At 38.7% G+C, this 20,140-nt stretch overlaps 1 protein-coding gene across 1 annotated transcript in view; it reads left to right on the plus strand.

Annotated features, from left to right (window-relative positions):
* The window catches only part of SNX24 (sorting nexin 24), a 45,128-nt gene extending 25,194 nt beyond the window's left edge, over window positions 1-19,934 (plus strand). The window contains exons 3-6 of the mRNA XM_035892103.1: window positions 12,415-12,509; window positions 13,669-13,701; window positions 14,577-14,641; window positions 19,362-19,934. Coding sequence (XP_035747996.1) covers window positions 12,415-12,509; window positions 13,669-13,701; window positions 14,577-14,641; window positions 19,362-19,432 — 264 coding nt within the window. The 3' untranslated portion in view covers window positions 19,433-19,934. The remainder of the gene's footprint in view (window positions 1-12,414; window positions 12,510-13,668; window positions 13,702-14,576; window positions 14,642-19,361) is intronic.
* The last annotated feature ends 206 nt before the right edge of the window (window positions 19,935-20,140 follow it).

The following is a 20,140-nucleotide window of genomic DNA, read 5'->3' on the forward strand; positions in this document are numbered from 1 at the left end:
TGACAACACGATTGTCACATATTAAAGTCTTTCTTGCCCACCTTGACTGTTCTGCAGTGACTCTTACTGCTTGGAGTGCCTACTGTTGATTTTTGAACAGTCCTGAGCATCTTTCTGCTCTGATGTCATTTGGGAAAATAAAATAATTTACTCAGTTATGACTGCCCTGCTATCCTCCATGTCATTTATATTGTCTTCCTTTTTAATGAAAATAATCCATGAATTATGACCCCTGGCAAAATATTCTCACAGCATAGTCAATAACTAGTTATCTATCAAAAATTTAATTTAAATGTGCATATTAGTGTCTGTTAAAAAATGTCCTGCTTCATCTGTTCAAACTTCTGTTCTCTGACATTGATTCCAACTTGCTTGTGTAATTTATGAAATGCTCTCTAAGCTTTTTTTTAATATCCATATGGTTAGATGTCACTACATTTCAAACATTTGTTATGCTGCTTCTGTAGCATAAGCAGGCAAGAAGAGATTGTCTGAATCTTTGACTTTAACCTGTTGGTTTCAATCCAGAGTAGAAATTTCTTATGTTTTTCGAAGAGAACAAACCTTGGTGAGTTTTTCAGAAAACAGATGTTTTTGAATCAATGGCTGATGCTATCAGCACAGCATTTACCACATCGTTCTAGGTGATTTAGCCCCACAGGAGAGCAAGACCACAGAAATGTTTTAAACGTAAGAATTATTACAAACAGAAGTTAATTTAATGGGACCTGGAAAAGTGTATGTTTTTAAATGGGCTTTTTTCTCTGTTACAGTGGTTATACGATAAAACCAGTTGCTTTCACAAATTAAAACAAATACATTTATATTATTGTGCTATTCTTGTGGTGTGTATTCATACTGTTAGGACTGACTCCTGTTTACCTCAGCCCCCCTGCCTCTCACATTTTGGAGTTTGTTAGTGGTCAAAACTTACTTTGTGCTTCTTTGCCCTTGTGTAAGCAACCACCTCATTAACTACAGAATTAGGATATCAGAGTAAATTGTTAGTATATTAATAATTAAAAAAAAAAAAGCCAGATTTTTACCTTGCTTTTGCTGTTAAAGGTAAGTAAATGTCTTGCAAATGCAACATGTATTTTATTGTTAAGTTGATTAAAATTCAGTGTAAGCTTCAGAATTTTTAAAACTAAGCTTACCAATTTCCTTGCAGTTACTCTTCCAACTTTGCAAAATACCCTAGAACCCTCATTCAACACCACATTTTGTGCTGGAAGGGCTACCAACACTGAAAACTAAAAAAACCCCAAGACCCCCACCATATAAATCTAAATATATTTGGTCAGCTACGTTACCCCTTCTTTACCTCTGCAAAAATGACACAATGAGTTCATTAACCCCAGGTGCAGCGAATTCCCCGTGCTTTCTACATTCTCTTGTTTGGACTTTGGAGTGGCTACTTGCTGCTTAGTCTAATTAGTTTCAAAGGGAATGTCGAGTCATTTCTCAAGAGTTTACTCTGACCCAAAACCTCTGACAAGAAAATATCAGGGAGACAAAATAAGAAGTTATTGTAGACTTGAATAGCATTTTTGGTTTGTACCTTGTGGAAACAATGCAGATGACAAAATCATCCTCAGATGATTTCTAGATTTTTGAAATGACACTTGCATGAAATTGTCATTCTTGTGGAGACTGAGTCTTATTTTCATAGCTAACTTACTCTGTCTTCATCCTCTTCCCTTGTTCTCAGGAAAACCAGTAAAATGAGTTAGAGCTGTGGGATGTTTCTTATGAAGCAAAAAAGTGAAAATGCTTTTTCAGGACTATTCTTAAATGCTTCAGTGTATTTCTGGGCTTTTTCAGTTCTTTCAAAGCTGTGTTATTTGACCAAAAGCACATTATCCAACCAAAAAATCCAACATCTGCATCTTAACAGAATAGCCTGTGACATTATCCAGGGAGTGGGGGGTTTTGGGGATCAAGAGAAAGTCAGTCAGTCAGTGCTACTTCTCTGTTTCTCTGACTGTGGAGGTATCATTCTGTTGCATTTGGCTCTGGAGAATGGAGTACAGCTTAGTTCCTTAATTGCTGCCTTTTCTTCAGGCTTGCTGATAGCTTTGCTTCTTATAAAAGACTATTTACAAGCATGGTGAGTATAGTCGATAGAAAATACGGCAGTGGAGGAAAAAATAGTAAACATATTCTGTGCAGAAGTACATGACAATTTTTTTCAAACTCTTTGAAATAAACGTAATAACAGGAGAAAAAATATTTTTAATATATTTTAGTATGTCTAGAAAGTAAACATGAAACTACAAACACTGCAGCCATTTTGCAGGTAAAACTATTCTCTGTCAAACAGTGTTTTTAATGAAGTGTGAATTACTTTAATATATCTCACAGCCTGTCTATATGAAACTTCTAGTGAATTGAAATAACAGTCATTTCACTTTTATTTTACATTCAGAAATGTGTTTTCTCTCAGATAATTTGTATTTAATACAGGTAAAACAAGGCAAGCCGTATTTGGTTCTAAGTGATGTTTTAAGTTTTCTTAAAACATTTATTGTGTTCCAGAAAGTCTTTTCTGTTTTATCTTTCTTTTGTCCTAATACTATTTGGCTTTGCAAATCTTTAAGTACTGTGTGAATTTCTAAAACAAAACTTCTCTGAGTTAACAGCAAGAAAGAAGCGTTGGATTATCATCCCTGCATCACCCCTTCTTCTTCACTGCCTGCAAATGCGAATGCTGGCTGCCCACTGGGTCAGCCTCCAGCTCAGTCGTCTGCCCACAGCAGTCCTTCCACAAACAGAAAAAGCTCCCATGTTCTCTCACCAAACCTCCACCTGCGCTAATGCTGGGAGAGGAAGGAGGTAGAGGGGCTGTGGGTGCACAAAAGCCGATAAATTACCTTTCACTGCGGGGTTTTGCTGGTGAGGACTGGCAGGTGGGTGCGGCCTCTTCCAACCACCTGAAGGGCACAAAGGAGGAGTGAAATGGAGGGAGGAGAGCGTGAGTGGGCCATCTCCCAGCCATGCTCCATCTTCCTTCTCTGGAAGAGCCTGTCTGCTACTATGGACTAGTACAATTAACCTGGTAACTCAGCTGGCATAGCATAAAATAATAGTTGGAGCAGATTAGACCAGAGTTTCTTTTGGGAGATTAGCCTGCTTCTGATAGTGCTCAAAAGCAGGTATGTGAAGGAGAACAGAGAGAACATGCTTTGGTAATTCCTCCTTAAGGCAGTCTCCATTTCCATGCATTTTCAGTTCAATTAATTCTTCTTCCATCAATCTATCCAGTCTCTCCTTAAACACACATAAATTTTCAACATCTGCAATGTCCTGTGGCCTGTGGCTCAACTACCTGTTCCATGAACAAGTCCCTCCTCCTGTCTAAAGTCCCTCCATTTTTATAATAATATATAATTACACTTTCTAATAATTTCTTGATTCCTTTTCTAATAGTTTCTAATAAACTTTTGATTTGCTTTTTAATTGCTGCTGGATAGCAAGCTTATCTTTTGAGGGATACATTGTAGCCCCCAGCATTTCACTCAGATTACTAATGGTCAATCTCAAGCCCATCATTGTTATTTTTTTCCAATATGCATCACTCTGGGCTGTGTTCTAACCTCTCTTTCAGGACTTGTAACTACTTACTTATCTTTGCAAGGATCATGACTGCTGGGTTTGTCTTGAAGCATTTGGTGGAGGTCTTTGTAAAAACCTTTTGGAAATGAAAGTACAATCTATCAACAGGGCCGCATTAATCTGTGCTTGTTGATCCTTTCAGGGTTGCAGTAAGTTTTGAAACAGAGTCTCCCTTAACAGCAGCCCTGCAATTCTTTTCAATCCAGACATATTTACCTATGTTCCCACTAATTCTACTCCTTCTTCTAGTTGTTACTAACTTCCCTGGTACAGGCATACTAGTTTATAAATGCCCAGTTTTCTCATGGTACTCTTTTTTTTTTTTTTTTTTTTTTTAATTATGTTTGTCTTTTTTTTTTTAGGCCTCTAGTTCCAAAACAGCCATAAACAATATGGTATACACCAACGCTAGTTCAGAAAATTCATCAGTGGATTCCCTTAGGTTCTTTGAAGGAATACTGTGTGATCTTGCTGACTTGTTACTGTAACAAGTAAATACACTCTTCTGTGTATTTTATGACCTCAATTAGAGACATCCTTTGATGAGGATCATCCCCCCCCCAGAAAAAAAAGGAAACCCTGAAGTATATGCTGAGGGATCAGACTTTAAATCTGGCAGTGAAAAATGCTGATGGCTTAATGATGGCTGTCCATGGCTTGGACAGGCATACTCTTCAGTGGGTAAAAAACTGGCTGGATGGCTGAGCCCAGAGACTTGTGGTGAATGGAGTTAAATCCAGTTGGCAGCCAGTAACAAGTGGTGTCCCCCAGGGCTCAGTATTGGGGCTAGTTCTGTTCAGTATCTTTATCGATGGCCTGGATGAGGGGATTGAGTGCACCCTCAACAAGTTTGCAGATGACACTAAGCTGGGTGGAAATATTGGTCTGCTTGAGGGCATGAAGGCTCTACAGAGGGATCTGGATAGGCTGGATCTATGTGCTGTGGCCAACTGTATGAGGTTTAACAAGGCCAAGTGCCAGGTCCTGCACTTGGGTCACAACAACCCAAGAGTGGGAAGAGTGTCTGGAAAGCTGCCTGGCAGAAAAGGACCTGGGGGTGCTGGTTGACAGCTAGATGAATATGAGCCAGCAGTGTGCCCAGGTGGCCAAGGCGGCCAGCAGCATCCTGGCTTGTATCAGGAATAGTGTGGCCAGCAGGAGCAGAGTGATCATGCCCCTGTACTCAGCACTGGTGAGGCTGCCCCTCAAATACTGTATTCAGTTTTGGACCCCTCACTACAAGAAGGACATTGAGGTGCTGGAGCATGTCCAGAGAAGGGCAGTGAAGCTGTTGAGGGGTCTGGAGCACAAGCCTGATGAGGAGCAGCTGAGGGAACTGGGGTTGTTTAACCTGGAGAAAAGGAGGCTGAGGGGAGACCTTATTGTTTTCTACAACTGCCTGGAAGGAGGCTGTAGCAAGGTGGGGGTAGGTCTCTTCTCCCAAGTAACAAGCAACAGCATAAGAGGAAATGTCCTCAAGTTGCTCCCGGGGAGGTTTAGATTGGATATTTGGAAAAATTTCTTCACCAAAAAGGTTGTCAAGCACTGGAACGGGCTGCCCAGGGAAGTGGTCAAGTCCCCATCCCTGGAGGTATTTAAAAGATTGGTAGATGTGGTGCTTAGAGACATGGTTTAGTGGTGGACTTGGCAGTGTCGAGTTTACAGTTGGACTTGATGATCTTAAAGGTGTTTCCCAACCTAAATGATTCTGAGATTCTAAGAAAGGGTTGACTAAGAAGACAGGAACATGCACTAAACACCGATATTTAGAGGTGTCATGGTTTAACCCCAGCCGGCAACTAGAGTCCCCACAGAGCCACTTGCTCACTCCCCCACAGTGGGAAGGAGGAGAGAATTGGACGGGTAAAAGTAAGAAAACTCAAGGGTTGAGATACAGTTTAAAAGGTAAAGCAAAGGCTGCACACAAAAGCAAAGCAAGGAATTCATTCCGTCCTTCCCACCAGCAGGCAGGTGCTCAGCCATCTCCAGGAAAGCAGGGCTCCATCACATGTAGTGGTTGCTTGGAAAGACAAACACCATCGTTCTGAACATCCCTCCCTTCCTTCTTCTTCCCTCAGCTTTCTAAGCTGAGCATGACGTCATACAATGCGGCATATCCCTTGGGTCAGTTGGGGTCAGCTGTCCTGGCTGTGCCCCCTCCCAGCTTCTTGTGCACCCCCAGCCTCCTCACTGGTGGGGTGGGGTGAGAAGCAGAAAAGGCCTTGACTCTGTGTAAGCCCTGCTCAGCAGTAACAAAACCATCTCTGTGCTATCGATACTGTTTCAAGAACAAATCCAAAACATAGCCCCATACCAGCTACTGTGAAGAAAATAACTCAGTCCCAGCCAAAACCAGCACAAGAGGAACAGTCTTGGGACTCAAGAAACACTTGCAAGTTTGGAAAATCTGGAACTGATACTTTCAGTACCAGCTTTACTTGCCTTAGAGTATGTATTTATGATAGTCTTTAATTACCTGATCAGATATTGTTGTGGGTTTCTGCTTCTTTTTCTCATTCGACCTCCTCCTGGGTGCACAAGGATCAGAGTAGGAGAGTAGCATCAGACTGTCCAAGAAACCAAAAAAACTGCTGGTTTCCAGACTTCCCAGATGTAGTTTCCAACCTGAATGTCAGGGGGTTTTTTCATTACAGTGTATTTGCATTTAGTTCCTTTAGCCTTTCAGAAAACAGTTTTGCAAGTTTAAAGCTCTTCTGCTTTACCTGTTGTTGTGTTGTGTATTGTAAATGCAGTTGCTTTTTCCAAACCTTCATCCCCTGTATTCTTAAGAAGACTTTTCCAAGCAAAACTACCTAATTCCTTTACCATCCTAGATATGTATTTTCTGGATCAACTGATTGATATATATATATATATATATTAGTCTAAGGTATATTGCACCTGTTTGTTAGCATGATTGACATGTTAATGACTTGTTAATTGTCCATTGTCTTAGTGGTCCACTGACTTTTAAAAACCACTTCAATTCAGCCATTTTCAAATAAACGTTTATTTTGGTGTCTGTCTTTGTCATTAATGGATCTGCTTACTCTTTGGATTGCTTTTTCCTGTTACTTATTTTTAAAAGCCTTTCTTGTTCCTACTAACTTTTTTTAATATCATTAACTTGTGCTGCCCTTATACTTCTTTTCCTTTTGCTCTGTTGATTTCTTTATTTCTCATCCAGCTTTGTCTTAACCTCCAGTCCTTTGAGCAGTGTCTCAGGAAATTATATTGACTGCTTCCTTTCATTTTTATTTTTCAAAGGAACTGTAGTCTGTTGCACTTTGTTTCTAATCTTTCAAGGGCTAGTCTCCTATTTTGCTGGAGAGAGATTCACTGTTTGCTTCCACTGTGTTCCCAGTTTTCCGAAAAAAATTCAGTATTGTATTTTTCACATCAGATGGGCTATATTTGTACAGTTAGCTTCAAGTGAATCTGCTCTGCGCTTAGTAGTTAAATATTAGTTGGAACTGTAAATGTGTAATTAACTAGCTTTCTAACTGAAGTATTCACTGCCTTAAAACTTACTTGGTAATATTTTTAACCAAAATGAGTAAAGTGCTTTAAAGATAAGGCTTAAGTAAAAATGTTAATAGCTTATAGACACTGTCATGAATTTCTGCACGCATATTTTCATTGATGATCCAGCAGTCGTATAACCTATTGGGCTTCCCATCCATCTAGTTCATTTATCCTCTGTGTAGCTTGAGAATGCTGCGACAGATGGATTTGTCACTCAGGAGATACCTGGTAACTTTTAAGCTCACCGCAAGTGTAATAAATTGATCTGAAAGTCAGTGCAGGAATTTTTCTACTGTTCTCCAGTCTTGAGGGCCAGAGGTGCAATTCCCCTCTCCACCTTTTTTTTTTTTTTTGCTTTTGTGACTTTACAGTAACTTTCAGATAGTAACTTAAGGATCTTTGTTGAAAGTATTTTGGTATATAATACGTACAGTCAATATCTTGTTCCCTTTCAAGCTCCACTGTGTAGATGGCACTCTTACTGTTGACTTCCCTTTGATATGCAGCCTGGGAGCATTAGCCATCTGGTACTTCACAAGGAGCATTGCTTCTGTGTCATTATATGCATGTTTGCATGCTTCTTGTATCTTTATACAGAGTTTTAAGTATGTTGGAGAACCTCCTGTTGTTCTTACAAAAAGTGAATGATTCTGGTAGTAATGAAAAGTGAAGCATCCTTACTACGACAACTTAAGTGAGAACTTACTTGAAAATAGTTCTTGTTGATAAGCTGTAACAACATAATCACTGAAGAAGGGAATGAGTTTCTTCATAATTGCTCACAATGGGCAATATAAAACATTATTGTATCTGCTATTACTTTAGAAAAAGGAAAGCTTGCTCTTAGAAGTCTGGTTCCTTCGTCTACTTGGGTTTTAGTTAATATGTTCTTTTGGTAACCTTTTTATCATTTCATGGGACCGTGTAAAGCAGTTCAGGAAAAGCAGGTTAATAGAAGAATATAGACTCTAAAGTGTTCTAAAAGATGTGGGTTTTGGTCCCAGTGGAGACTGACACTCCAGCCTACTTACTGTAGCTGGAATGTATTGATTTTCTTCTCCACCCATTTTAGCTGCACCACTGAATTAGGTATTGTGAAGCATCTTTCCCTGTGAAGAGAAGAAAAACTGTCATGAACTTTTTCACCCTAACAGTACAGCATTTCAAACTAAACCCAATTGAATGGAAGAGTCTGTAAGGACTCTTAAAAACCTTGTAACTCAGCTCCCCACTCTCATTTCTCCCCCTCCAACAGCTGTTCCAGCAACCTTGAGAAAGTATGATTGCAAGAAATTAATTTTTAAATCTTTTTTCATTAAAAACAACAACAGTTATAAGAAAAATCTGTGAAAACAATGCCTTCCTGTGTGGCATGATCTCCTAAGGTTAGCAAAGTGGTCTTGTTCAGGTTTTCAGCGAGATGTTCAGTTGCTGTTATAATTGGCTGATGAGTAGGTTTGGACCTAACTAGAATGCCAGTGTTCGATTTCACAGTGTCCTCTGTGAAGATATGTCACCATTTACCCTGGCTTTAGTGACAATTTTCTAAAAAGGAAACTCGTGGGAAATCATTATGCTGTTTATATGTCTCCCTTGTTGGAGAGCATTATCCTGTGATATTTTAGCACTGTTTTCCACTGCATGATGGCATCTAGCTAAGGTTAAGGCAGAACAAGTCCCTCTGCAATTTTGTGACTATATTTTACTTGCTGAAGGAGAAAAGATAACCGACAATTAAGTATTTCAGATGTCACGGAAAGAACATGTGCAACTAATCAATGACATCCTTAGGGAACATGATTTTATGAAACTGATAAGGTAGAAAAATTGGGATTTTTGTGATTTGTGTTACATAATAATAATTGCACCCTTTTGATGAAAAAGACATTTCTGCTGATGTAAACATCAGGCTTTCCCTTGTGGGTTTTTTTTTTCCTGAAGCACGAAGTAGTTCATTAAAGTGTGACAGTAACAGATAAACACCCTTTACGATTTTCTAAGAAAATATGGCGCTTATACTCTTAGTTCAGCTGAAATCAATGAGTTTGAAAAATGTATTTCTGGAGTCACTTCCCAAATCACTTGCCAGAGGTTGTGTTAGGCGTTTTAGTTTTGGGTTTTTTATTTATTTTAGGAAGGAAATACACTTGCTGTTTTTTTTCTTAAATTAGGCTACTTAGCACTCTGGGGCCCATATTTAAAACTCCTTGCTATGATCTTGGTAGAATTCAGATGTATTAGAAATTCACATTACTAACAAACTAATCGTGAGGTTTTGTTTCTTTAAAAATATATATCTTTAAGTTTCTGATTGCAGAGCAAACAAGGTAATAGTCATGTTTGCAAGCCAATGTCATATATTCACGTGAACAAAGGCTACAGTTGAGCACTTTACATCACAAATTATAGGTAGTGGTTTAGATACTTTACCTGCTGGTTCCTTTTCTGCTCAGCTATTATTTAAAGGTCATCAAGTTTGCAGTCAGAAGTCAAAAATCTGTTGTATTATAGGCTGTTCCAGGTAAATTAAGCCAATTATGATAACATTTATTTCTGATTTCAGGATATTTTTTGAACAACTTAAATAGGAAGTTGAGAATGCTTACATTTTTCCCTGGACATTCACTTTGGGCCACCACCAGAGGTAGGAAATGCAGCTAGACTGACACACCTAATCCCATGTGGCTCGCTTTTTTTGTTGTAGTTCCCAGTTTCCCAGGTTTTTTTCTCTTTTCCTTTGGTTTTTACCATGTGTATTAAACAGCTGGATTATGTGCTGGTCCTTTTTTGTACTGAAGCCAAGGAAGTCAAGCCAGAAGATAATTTGCCTTCCTATTAGTATAATTAACTCACACCTTCATTTATTTTTTAATTCCTTAAAATGTATGTCACATTACATTACATCAGTTGAAAAATCCTCCTTTGTTCAATGCAGTCATTCCTCCCTTCATAAAATTCTGGAAATGACAAAATTCCCAGTGAACAGATTCAGCATCCAAAATACAGTGCAGTGCAGAATTGCCTTTGCTTCTCTGCAAATTCTACATTTTCAAGTTTATTGATCACCAAAGCTGAGTTATTGACAGTTAACAAACTATATGGATTAACACACTATAACAGGTGCTCTTTGCTTTTTGTAAAATATGTTTTGTCAGGGCAGGGTTAGCAGGGCTTGGGTTGAGTTGATACATGTCGTGAAAAAACCCTAAAAAATACAATGAGGTATTAATCTGGAGTGTGTGGAAGTAGAAATGAATAGGTTTGTAAGAGCTGTCAGGAGCTTTCCTTTTACACAGTGATGTATCCTTCCCTGACAATCACTGTTCTTGTTCAGCAGCCTCAGCAGGCAGGTCAACTTTTGGAAGAAGCTGTCAAGAGGTCTAAGTATGAGGTTGCACGTAAGCATTGGATGCCCTTAAACACCTTTATACAACTTTTTGGAGTTCTTCATTGCATATAATTAGTAAGATGGTTTTATTTGAGCAAATCATATGCATTGTTATGCAGTTCACACACCCTCTGAATATGCATCCACCTCCACCCCTCCTTCTGTGCATAACCTGAATGCAGAACAGGATAAATTTTGCATCAGCAGAGTGCTGATTTTGCAGGTATGCAAATGAAGTGGCATTTTTTAATGCAGCATCTTCCTATAGAGGTGAACTGAAAGGCTTAACACTTGCCAATGTTTCAGACCTTCCTAGTTGCTACATCCATTAAAAATCTAGAACAGAGAAGTTCAAAAGCTGCATTTTTCCCTGGGTTTTTTTTCAAACGTTAGTGATGGCCTCAGCTGTTGAAGAAACATAGAATCTGAATTTAGATTTGCAAACATAACATAAAAAAGAACCAGTTCTCAAATATCTTTGTTTTCAAATGTGTTTCTCTCTGTAAGTCTATGCACATCTTATTTAATTTTTACACTAACTGGGTTTTCATTGCACAAATAACCAAACCATTTGCTATAAAACCTGCTATAAAATCTAGATGAACTCGAAGTGTGTCTTCCAACCTAATTTTTCTTTGTGATCCTTTTATCCTCTACATACCACTGCATCTCCCTAGTGATATTGTAATGTAAAAGACTACACACAAAGGAGTAAGTTACCTCCTGAATGTAAACAGAACAATGCTTCTTCCCATCACCAGCCTTGTTTCTTCTCCAGGTTTTGTTTCTCCTAACATAGGGTGTGAAAATGAACAGGATGAACTTGGACAGCTCTACTTGTACAAGTCCCTTTTTTTATAAGTCTGTTGAAGTTTCTCCCATGCATACATTCACTCCGGATCCAGGCCTTTATGAAGGAAAGCTCTTTAAGGAAGAGCTTGTGGCTTTTGTTTGCATGTGAAGTACCTGTGTTATCAGAATGTGTGGCAGTATGAACAGCAAATAAATAGGGGCTTAATCTTTTGGGTGAGACATTGGTTGATTTTATCAACTGTTTTGTTTGTCTTGTGAAAATTAAAGATCAACAATTATCTTTGGTCTGCTTCTATGAAACTTATCAGAGATCTGTTGTTTCCTTTAAAAGTCAATCTTTCATGATGAACATGCACCTAAGCATCTCATTTATTTGCTACATATTTTTAAGTGTACTTGTAATTCGTTCACTGAAAATCATAAATCATCCCATCAATGGAAGAACGAAGGAGGATGGGGTCTGGGCATTATGTCATTGCTGTGGAAGAATGTGGCAGGTCTAGCCAGCAGCTTCTTGGTCAGAGCTTTTGTCCTTAGGAGTCACAGCGCACATGTGAGGAGTACGTTGTAAGCTGATCTGTCAAGCCAAGCAAAGAGTTTCCCTTGTTAGCATTTACCAAGGCTTGCATTAATAAAATGGAACAAAATGGAGACTTCCTTTTCCCACTGATGTGCCAGACAGGAGTCTTCTGTGAGGTGAATGCAAAAGCACTGAGCTGTAGCTGCTTTACTTTATGTTTTAAAGAAACAGAATTTTATTCACAAATGAGTGTGCCAACAGCTTAGTTCCAGAATCAGACATCTCTGCTTGACAGGAATCTAGCTTAGCACCAGTGATGGCAGGTGAAAAAGAGTATGGTAGCATAAGCTGAATGTACGTATATGCAATTTTATTAAGAACTGTGGTTTTCCTGTTGAAATGAAGCACTCTGAAATAGGTATTAAAAAAGGGAGAAGAATTGAAAAGTGTTGCAAGTGGGAAATATTTGGGTTGCTTGAATTAATGTGTGCGATATCTAAACTATTAAAAATCTCATGTTTCTATTGTGCCTTTGTTTGGTTTTTTTTTACAGACAGTCATTTTAGAAAATGAAGAGCTCCCTAAAATATTTCTTGATTTCCTGAACGTTCGCCATGTACCTACCTTGCCAAAAGCAGAAAGCTGTGGGTAAGCTCTCATTTACTGAAAAATACATGGAGGCCAAAAGGCCCATATCCACTCAGTGCTGTTGCAATTCCATTGATATAAAATGGCCTTGCAGCCAGCTCTTAACACTGTACAATAAATGGGCATTAGGTTCATGTTAAGTATGTTTATATATCCCGGAAAGGTGGTAAAACAAATCCAGCCTGTTCAAAGACAGAAGTGAGGTTTAATGCAATATTCTTGGAAAGCAAAGGAGAGTTTAGGTGAGAAAACTGTGATTGTCTCATAGATCGTGAGGTATCTACTGAAATGAGTGTTGTAAGATATTCATAAGCACTCACTAAAGTTGCATAGAAAGCTTTTGCCTGTGTTTTATGGTCATAGTATCTGGACAAAATAGAAGTTCATTCTGTGATCATTTTATGATCTCCCTCTGTGTGTCAGAAAACGGGGTCTTTCACCTTTCTGATGACATAGACTCCAATGGCCCCATTGCCCTTCCCCTGGGAAGGGTTCTTTACCAGGGTAGGAGAAGGGAATCTTAGTATGATTATGATGAGTGTCATGACTACAGAAACACCCCAAACAGTTAACTGGAAGCTCTGCTACCATCTGCAGCTGTAAGGTTTGCAGGGAGAATGATTTCTTCTGCTATGCAACCTGATGTAGTTGGGAAGTCCAGCAATGTTACCAGAACTTGCTTCCCAGAAAGCTATGTGTCTCTTTTCCACTTTGCGGGAGGCTGTGTGGATCTGCAGTGGAGAGAAGGTGAGATGAAAAAGAAAAAAGTGGAGATAATTTTGAGGCCTTCTTACACTCAGAGGTGTCTGTGGCCCAGGGTGGTCTCCAGAGTGATTCAGAAGCTAACAGACTTGTAGTTTTCACTTGTAGTTAAAGACATCAGCTAGTGCCCTCAGTGGGACTGTACCCTATTACATCATAGACAGGTAGATAGATATGCATGTGAATCTGTTCAGAGTAAAATGGATGCTGTCATTTCCAAGTAGCAGTGGTTGTAAAATGATGTGATCTCCCACATTCATTTCATCACACTGCATGATGCAGCCACTGACAAGAAAAAGGTTGCTCCCTTTGATGGTTCTTAAAGGATTTGAGTTTGGTTTTTTTATCATAGAGTTAATTTTGTTGTAACCAAAGTTTCCTCCCACTTTACTTGCAGCTCTTTTGATGAAACAGAATCTGAAGAATCAAGGTGAGCTTGATTCCTACTCTTTCTAGGACACCAGGTTAATAAACTACTTGAAATTATTGGTGTTTACCATATTTGTTCCTTGCAGTTGGCAAAATGGCAGTAGTTCAGCATTAAAATTAGATGTTAAGTATTATTTCATCAGCTGTGCAAGATCCATCAATTTGTAGTGTGAATTGAGCATCCTTATGCTTGTATTGAGAAATTCCTTACAAAACCCTAATAGAACACTGCTAGCTCTGAAATATTTCTGGGAGTGTTTTTTACCCATTGAAGTGTATTTTTCCTAGTAAGAAGATTTAGCAGAAGGAATTAAGAGATTTGGATTCTCCCCTAAGTGTTTGATAGAGCTTTGTATGTCTCTGGTTGCACTACTTGGCATGTGTATGTACAGAGCAAGGAGGGGCTGGTGATGGCTGGGGGAGGATGTCTGTACCGTGACCAGGATGGGAGACAGCCCTCTGAGGGGCTTCCAAGGACTTTCTCCCCATGAGTGAGGTGTACAGCAACCGCTTTGGGGGCTGGAAGAATGTGGTGAAATTCTGAGTCTGTCTGCTGCCCTGAAGAGCCTGTAGACCTGGCTGTAAATGATCTTGTAGCTTTCATTACACCAAGTACCAGGGAGCAGAGCAGGGTCAGGAAGTCTCAAAGCCAGCTTCACCTCCAACTTCACGCTGACGGTTTCACTGTGTGGGTGAGGAGCAGCAAGCTTTGCTCCCAGGAGATGGAGCCTGCCCTTTTTGGGCAGTGCTGGTGTGCAGAAAACACACCAGCATGGCTCCTGCACGGCTCAACCACCTCACTTTATCAAAGCTAGTTTGTAGAATATTCTGTTTGCTGTCCCTTGATACTGACATCCCTGTTCTTGACCTTTCCAGCAAACTGTCCCACCAGCCTGTGCTGCTGTTCCTAAGGGATCCATATGTCTTGCCTAAAGCCAACGGTAATCAAACCTGTCATCTGTTAACAGCACTTTACTGATCTGACCCTGCACCGCATAAACCACATTATTATTAATACTGGCCTAGTCAAATGACACTGGTCCAAAATCTAATAACCTGCCAATAAAACAATAGTTCTTGTGTAAGAAGCCATTAAAACACTAAGTGGGGTGGGTGATTTATAAAAGGTTGGAATTTTCTCCCCCAGTTGTTCTCTCAGACAAACCTACTGAGAATTCAAATCACAAGGCGAAGAACATTGCCTTTCTTTTCTTGTTGTTGACCCTTTGGGCTGTTTTGCCTGAAGGATTTGAACTTAGAGGCCCACTCCTTTGTAAGTGCTTTTTCCCTAAACACCAGTCTATCTACTGCAAGCATGATTGTATTTCCATTTGGATTATTACTGTTTCTTATCGCTTATAACCTCTAGAGCTCTTCAGGGGAAAGAAAAAAAAAAGAATGTGATGTGTTTCACAGGACATTTACATTGGCCTTCATCTCTTAATACATGGTTCAAACGAGTGGTTGAAATAGCTTGTTATAAACCCTTTTTTCTTTTTTTTTTTAATGAAAAGTTCTTTGCATTATTAATTCAGAGAACTTACACTCTGTCTTAAATGCATGCAGGAAAAAAAAAGACCATTTTTAGCATTGTGTTCCTCCTGGTTTTGTAATTTTACTTGTTTGAACTGTTACTTCTATTAAATTTTGAATTAAAAATGTAATACACTTTCAAGGGAGAATCTTCTCCCAGAGCTGCAAATTCAGATTTTTTTTTTTTTGTTTTAATGTGGCATTCTGTTTGATTTTACAAAATACCATGTTGAAATCAAGAGTCAGGTTCTTGAGCTGCCTTGTAAATCATGACGTTTTTAAGAGTAAGTTTAGGAAAGAACACTTCTTCGCTTGTAGTTTCTTAGCCAATGAAGTGTACTTCCTTGAGATTTTCTCAAGGTGTATGTAAATACCTGAAGGGAGGGTGTCAAGAAGACAAAGCAAGCCAGGCTTTTTTTAGTGGTGCCCAGTGACAGGACAAGAACATCAGGGCATCAGGGACATCAGGAAACACTTCATCACTCTGAGGATGACCAAGCGCTGGCACAGCTTGCCTGGAATGGTGGTAGAGTCTCCATCCTTGGAGCTACTCAGAAGCCGTCTGGGCATGGTCCGGGCAGCTGGCTGTAGGTGTCCCTGCTTGAGCAGGGGGTTGGACCAGACAACTGCCAGTCATCTCTTCCAGCTGCAACCATTCTGTGATTCTGTTGTTTATTCAAGCTGCTTTTCAAAACCATAGGGACTAAGCTCATATATCAAAATGGGTTAAATAGTCTCTCTTGCCTGCAGTGTCCACTCTTGCTAGTAGTGTGGCCCAACAGTATTGACCCTACGGAGTCTTAGTGAAGTTAAAAGTTGTAGTTCTACAGTGGAACAGTGGCTGCAGAGGTCCTGTCTGACCGAGGTCCACATTGGAAGACACATTACAGGGTCATTTATTTTTTACTTCAACTTAGCACTAGTCTGGTTGTGTGGACTGAATGCCCTTTTGAGGCTGGACTGCAAATCACTAAACTGATGAACCAAAGCGCAGTAAGAGGAGATGGTCACTTCACAAGCTCACTCCTGACTCAAGTGACAACGGAAAAGCAGAGGCACCCACAGAGTTACCTCTGTCTAAAAGTTGGTCCAGATGCTGCCTATACTAATATTTATAGTGGGCAACACTGCATGTCTTAATCTTTACTGTTTAATGCTCCTCTTGATTGCAAACTTGGATTCCTCGAGAGCAGTGTGTAGATTATGAACATCATTTCATTCCATACCATTCCTGAGAGAGGAAGTGGATTTCTTAGACAGTTATCCTGAAAAACGAAGACAGTGCTTAATGTTTCCAGCCCACATGTAAGGTTTTGCTGTAGGAACTTGTATTCAAGATTTTGCAGTTGGTATTTATCTTCCTTCCCTAATGCACACTCCGAGTAAGGCTAAGCTTCCCTTTCTTGAAATCATTAGAAACTTTATAATGAATTTTTAACTACTCTTTTAAGTAGTGCTTTACTTGGATTAAGATAAAAGCCTCTTCTAATGCATGACATGTTTTTAAGTATCAAGTAGGCCTCATTAGTGACATCTGAAACAAAGGACTTTTCAGGCTTTCACCAAGGCATTTTCTGGCCTTGACACACAGTACTTAGAATTTCATACGGCAGGTGAATATACCTTGTATTTGAAGACCCTAAAACATCAAATTCATTTGCAAGTTAGTCTTTAACTTAATGTATTAAAACACAAAGTAGAGTGTGAGTTGCAGTTTAAAAAAGGAAGATGAAAACCAAATTGTAAGTCTGGAGACTCTATTAGTTGACTCAAGTCTAGTTAGAAAGAAACAAGTTTTTACACAACCACCATTGCCTTTAATTCGTCTTTAATTTGCAGCACAGAGAAAAATATAGATGAGCTTTCTAAAATTTTCTCTCTCAGATCAGTTCTGGCTTCGATAAACTCTGATTCCCTTGTAAAAAGAAGCCAAGGCTGTTCAAACCATGACCAAAAGTAAGTGTCCATTAGCAAATTCATTGTATGTACTCTTTGAGGAAGGTGAACTACGATGGTTGTTTGGATCAGAAGGGGAGTTAGTCTTTCCTGGATACCGGAATGCCCATAAAATAGGAAGTTGTGTATTTGTGGGTTTTTAATGACAAAAAATAGTTGTTTCTGGAACACAATCCTCAAAGAACAATTTTTCCCGCTCATTACACTGTCTTTATAAAATACAGTCTTGCCACTGACTGGACCTTAAGCATTGTTGAGTTGCAAGACAACTTTCCAAAAACAAGATTCATGGTTACAAACCTCATATTGATTTTCAGACTCCCTCTTCCATGATGTATCTAACACAGTCTGGTGCATGAGCACATCGCTTTTTGTGTAAGGTGGCCACTTCTCTTTGAGGGGGTGGAAAAAAAAGTTATGTACGATTTTGAAGAAAAATGAAGGAAAAATCTGAAAAGCTGCAAATGGAAAGTGATACCGCCAAAGCTAGAAAATGGAATCTCAGACTTACTGTCACTTGTTTGAAAATTGTTCTGACAATTCTTTAAGCCATGTAAGTATCACAGATCTGTGAGACTTTGCCTGGGTGTATTTATATGTCTAACTTAAATTAATATGCTTGATTTTTTTAAGCAACAAAGCCTCACAATAAATCTGATGCTGTAAAGTTGTATCATTTTTTTAATCAATACTCATTTTCCTATATATACTGTATGTTATAGAAGAACCAGTAAAAACTGGTTTCTGAAACTGCAGCATTTAATTTAGAAGGAAAGCATCAGATTGCCCTTACAAGTGTATTTTTAATAACATTAATGACAACAGCACGGGGTTATTCTACCAGGGTGATTTGGGATAGCTGAGCTTGCAGGACTTGAGGAATCATTATTGGATTCAAAATATTAACAAGTAATTTATAATGATGACTTACTATGAGAGGTTGGGGAGAATTATGCATGTATTGTTTATGGTGGAGGTTGCAGTTTGTTAAAATATCCTAAAAAATCTCTGTTTGAAACATCTTTAAAACACTGGAATCACCTCATTAATACCTGTAACACCTTTAAACTAATTAATAAGGATTTTTTTTTTTCTTACCGAGTCCAAATACACTTTTTGCTGAATGTTTTTACCTCCAAAATTGTCTTAGCAAAAGAATTAGAGGCTAAACCTAATTCCCACCCACATTAGGTGGGAATCTAATTTATCAAGTATCTGAAGATTTTTATGCAAGTTCGTTCTCCCCTTTTTGAATATCCTGTAGGCTGATCGGTGAAGGAAAGATTTTATTAGCGTGGGAAGTTCTGGATCAGACATAGTCTGTTCTTGTAGGCCAACCCACTTCCTAGTGTGCTAGCAATTTTAAGATCGTAAGATGTGATCAGGAATTGTTACTCTTAATGCCCAGTGATTTAAGTACACCCTTCATTAGAAGTGCAGGAGTTTTGAAAAACGTGAAAAATATTTTCACTTTAGTAACATATATCCTGCCATTCCTCTGTGTGGATATATTACTGTGGATCTATTACAGGTAATTCTTTCATGCTAAATTTAACAAGAAAATTAAGTGCCAGTTTCCCCTACATCTGTGGTAAGAAAACAGTGGATTTTTCCCCAACACACACCTTTGGATGTTAGAGGACGACTTTTTGTAACACATGACATTTTATGTTGATTAGACAGCCTGAAATTTTCCTGCCTCAAATAATCATCTCTGATCGTATAGGCATCCTCAAGTCTTCTCGGTCTAAGCATTGCTGTAAACCACAATGGAAAAACAGCTTTGAAGTATTCCCAGTAGCAATCTTGGAATTCCTTCAAGTATATTGAGATTTTGTTAGAAATTGAATTGCCAGTGTAATCCATCTTCCTTGTGAGAAAAGATTCAGATAAAGAGCTGGAGCCTAGCAGCATTAAGTATTAGAACATCCCTTTAAATCAATAAGCTACAAATCTGGCAGCGCATTCATGCAATGCCCAGTGCTACACTAAAGTGGCTTTAGTGCTGAAACAGCATTACTAATCGCACATCCCCAGCACGGATAAACAGTTGAGTGATGCGGTAACCCAAATTATATGAGGCCCTACCTAGTTAAGTTTCACAAAAACATTTATATTGTACTGACATAGATAAGAAAGCAAGGGTTTTTTTCTTTTTTATTTTTTTTTCAGATGACTTTCCAAATGTAGTTATAGAAGGCATTCTGCATGGAATATTTTATCCCCATTTACTGCCCAGGTAGAAGTGATGCGTGGCTAGAAGAAGCTGAAGCAAGTCTCCGAGTCGTGTTTAGTGGAATTAACAGGAATAAATTTCTGTGATGTGAAAATTACGCTCAGAAGCAAGAGGCACAACCTCAGTTTAAGTTCAAGCATTATATCTTTTTAAATAAAATCAATGTCACTACAACTGCTGCTTTTAAAAAAAGAAGATATGGAAACAACAGTATTGAAGTTATTTATACCTTCTATATATTGACATGCTCTAACTATTTAACACTAAAAGCTGAAAGTCATACACTGAATTACACTAACCTTTGAAAAGAATTGAAAGCTTTATTAATTATTTCTGTAATTTCTATCATAAATTACACTAAACCTTTTTGCACCAGGATTTTTCCCAGCACATTACCCATTGCTGGCAGTGGATGGATTAAAAGTGCTGGCACTGAAGAGAGTGTGTGAGAAATTGCCAAAAAAAAAAAAAAAATATTAAAGCAAGAAGAAATTGAAAGCAACTTAAAAGTTATTATTTTGTTAATTTTGCTTAAATTATTTTGACTCTGCTCCTTAATATCAGGTTGGAAAAGAGCAAGTGCAAGTGCATGGGGATTTTCTGTTAGAAAACATGCTTCCACATTCTGAAATAAATAGCGCACTCTCAGGAACTTTTCTAGATTTCAGTTGAAATTATTTTATCTACCAGGAGATTTTACATGGCATTTATGCGT

Source organism: Egretta garzetta, unplaced genomic scaffold (assembly GCF_000687185.1).
Source record: "Egretta garzetta isolate BGI_Z169 unplaced genomic scaffold, ASM68718v1 scaffold473, whole genome shotgun sequence".
Classification (NCBI taxonomy): Eukaryota; Metazoa; Chordata; class Aves; order Pelecaniformes; family Ardeidae; genus Egretta; species Egretta garzetta.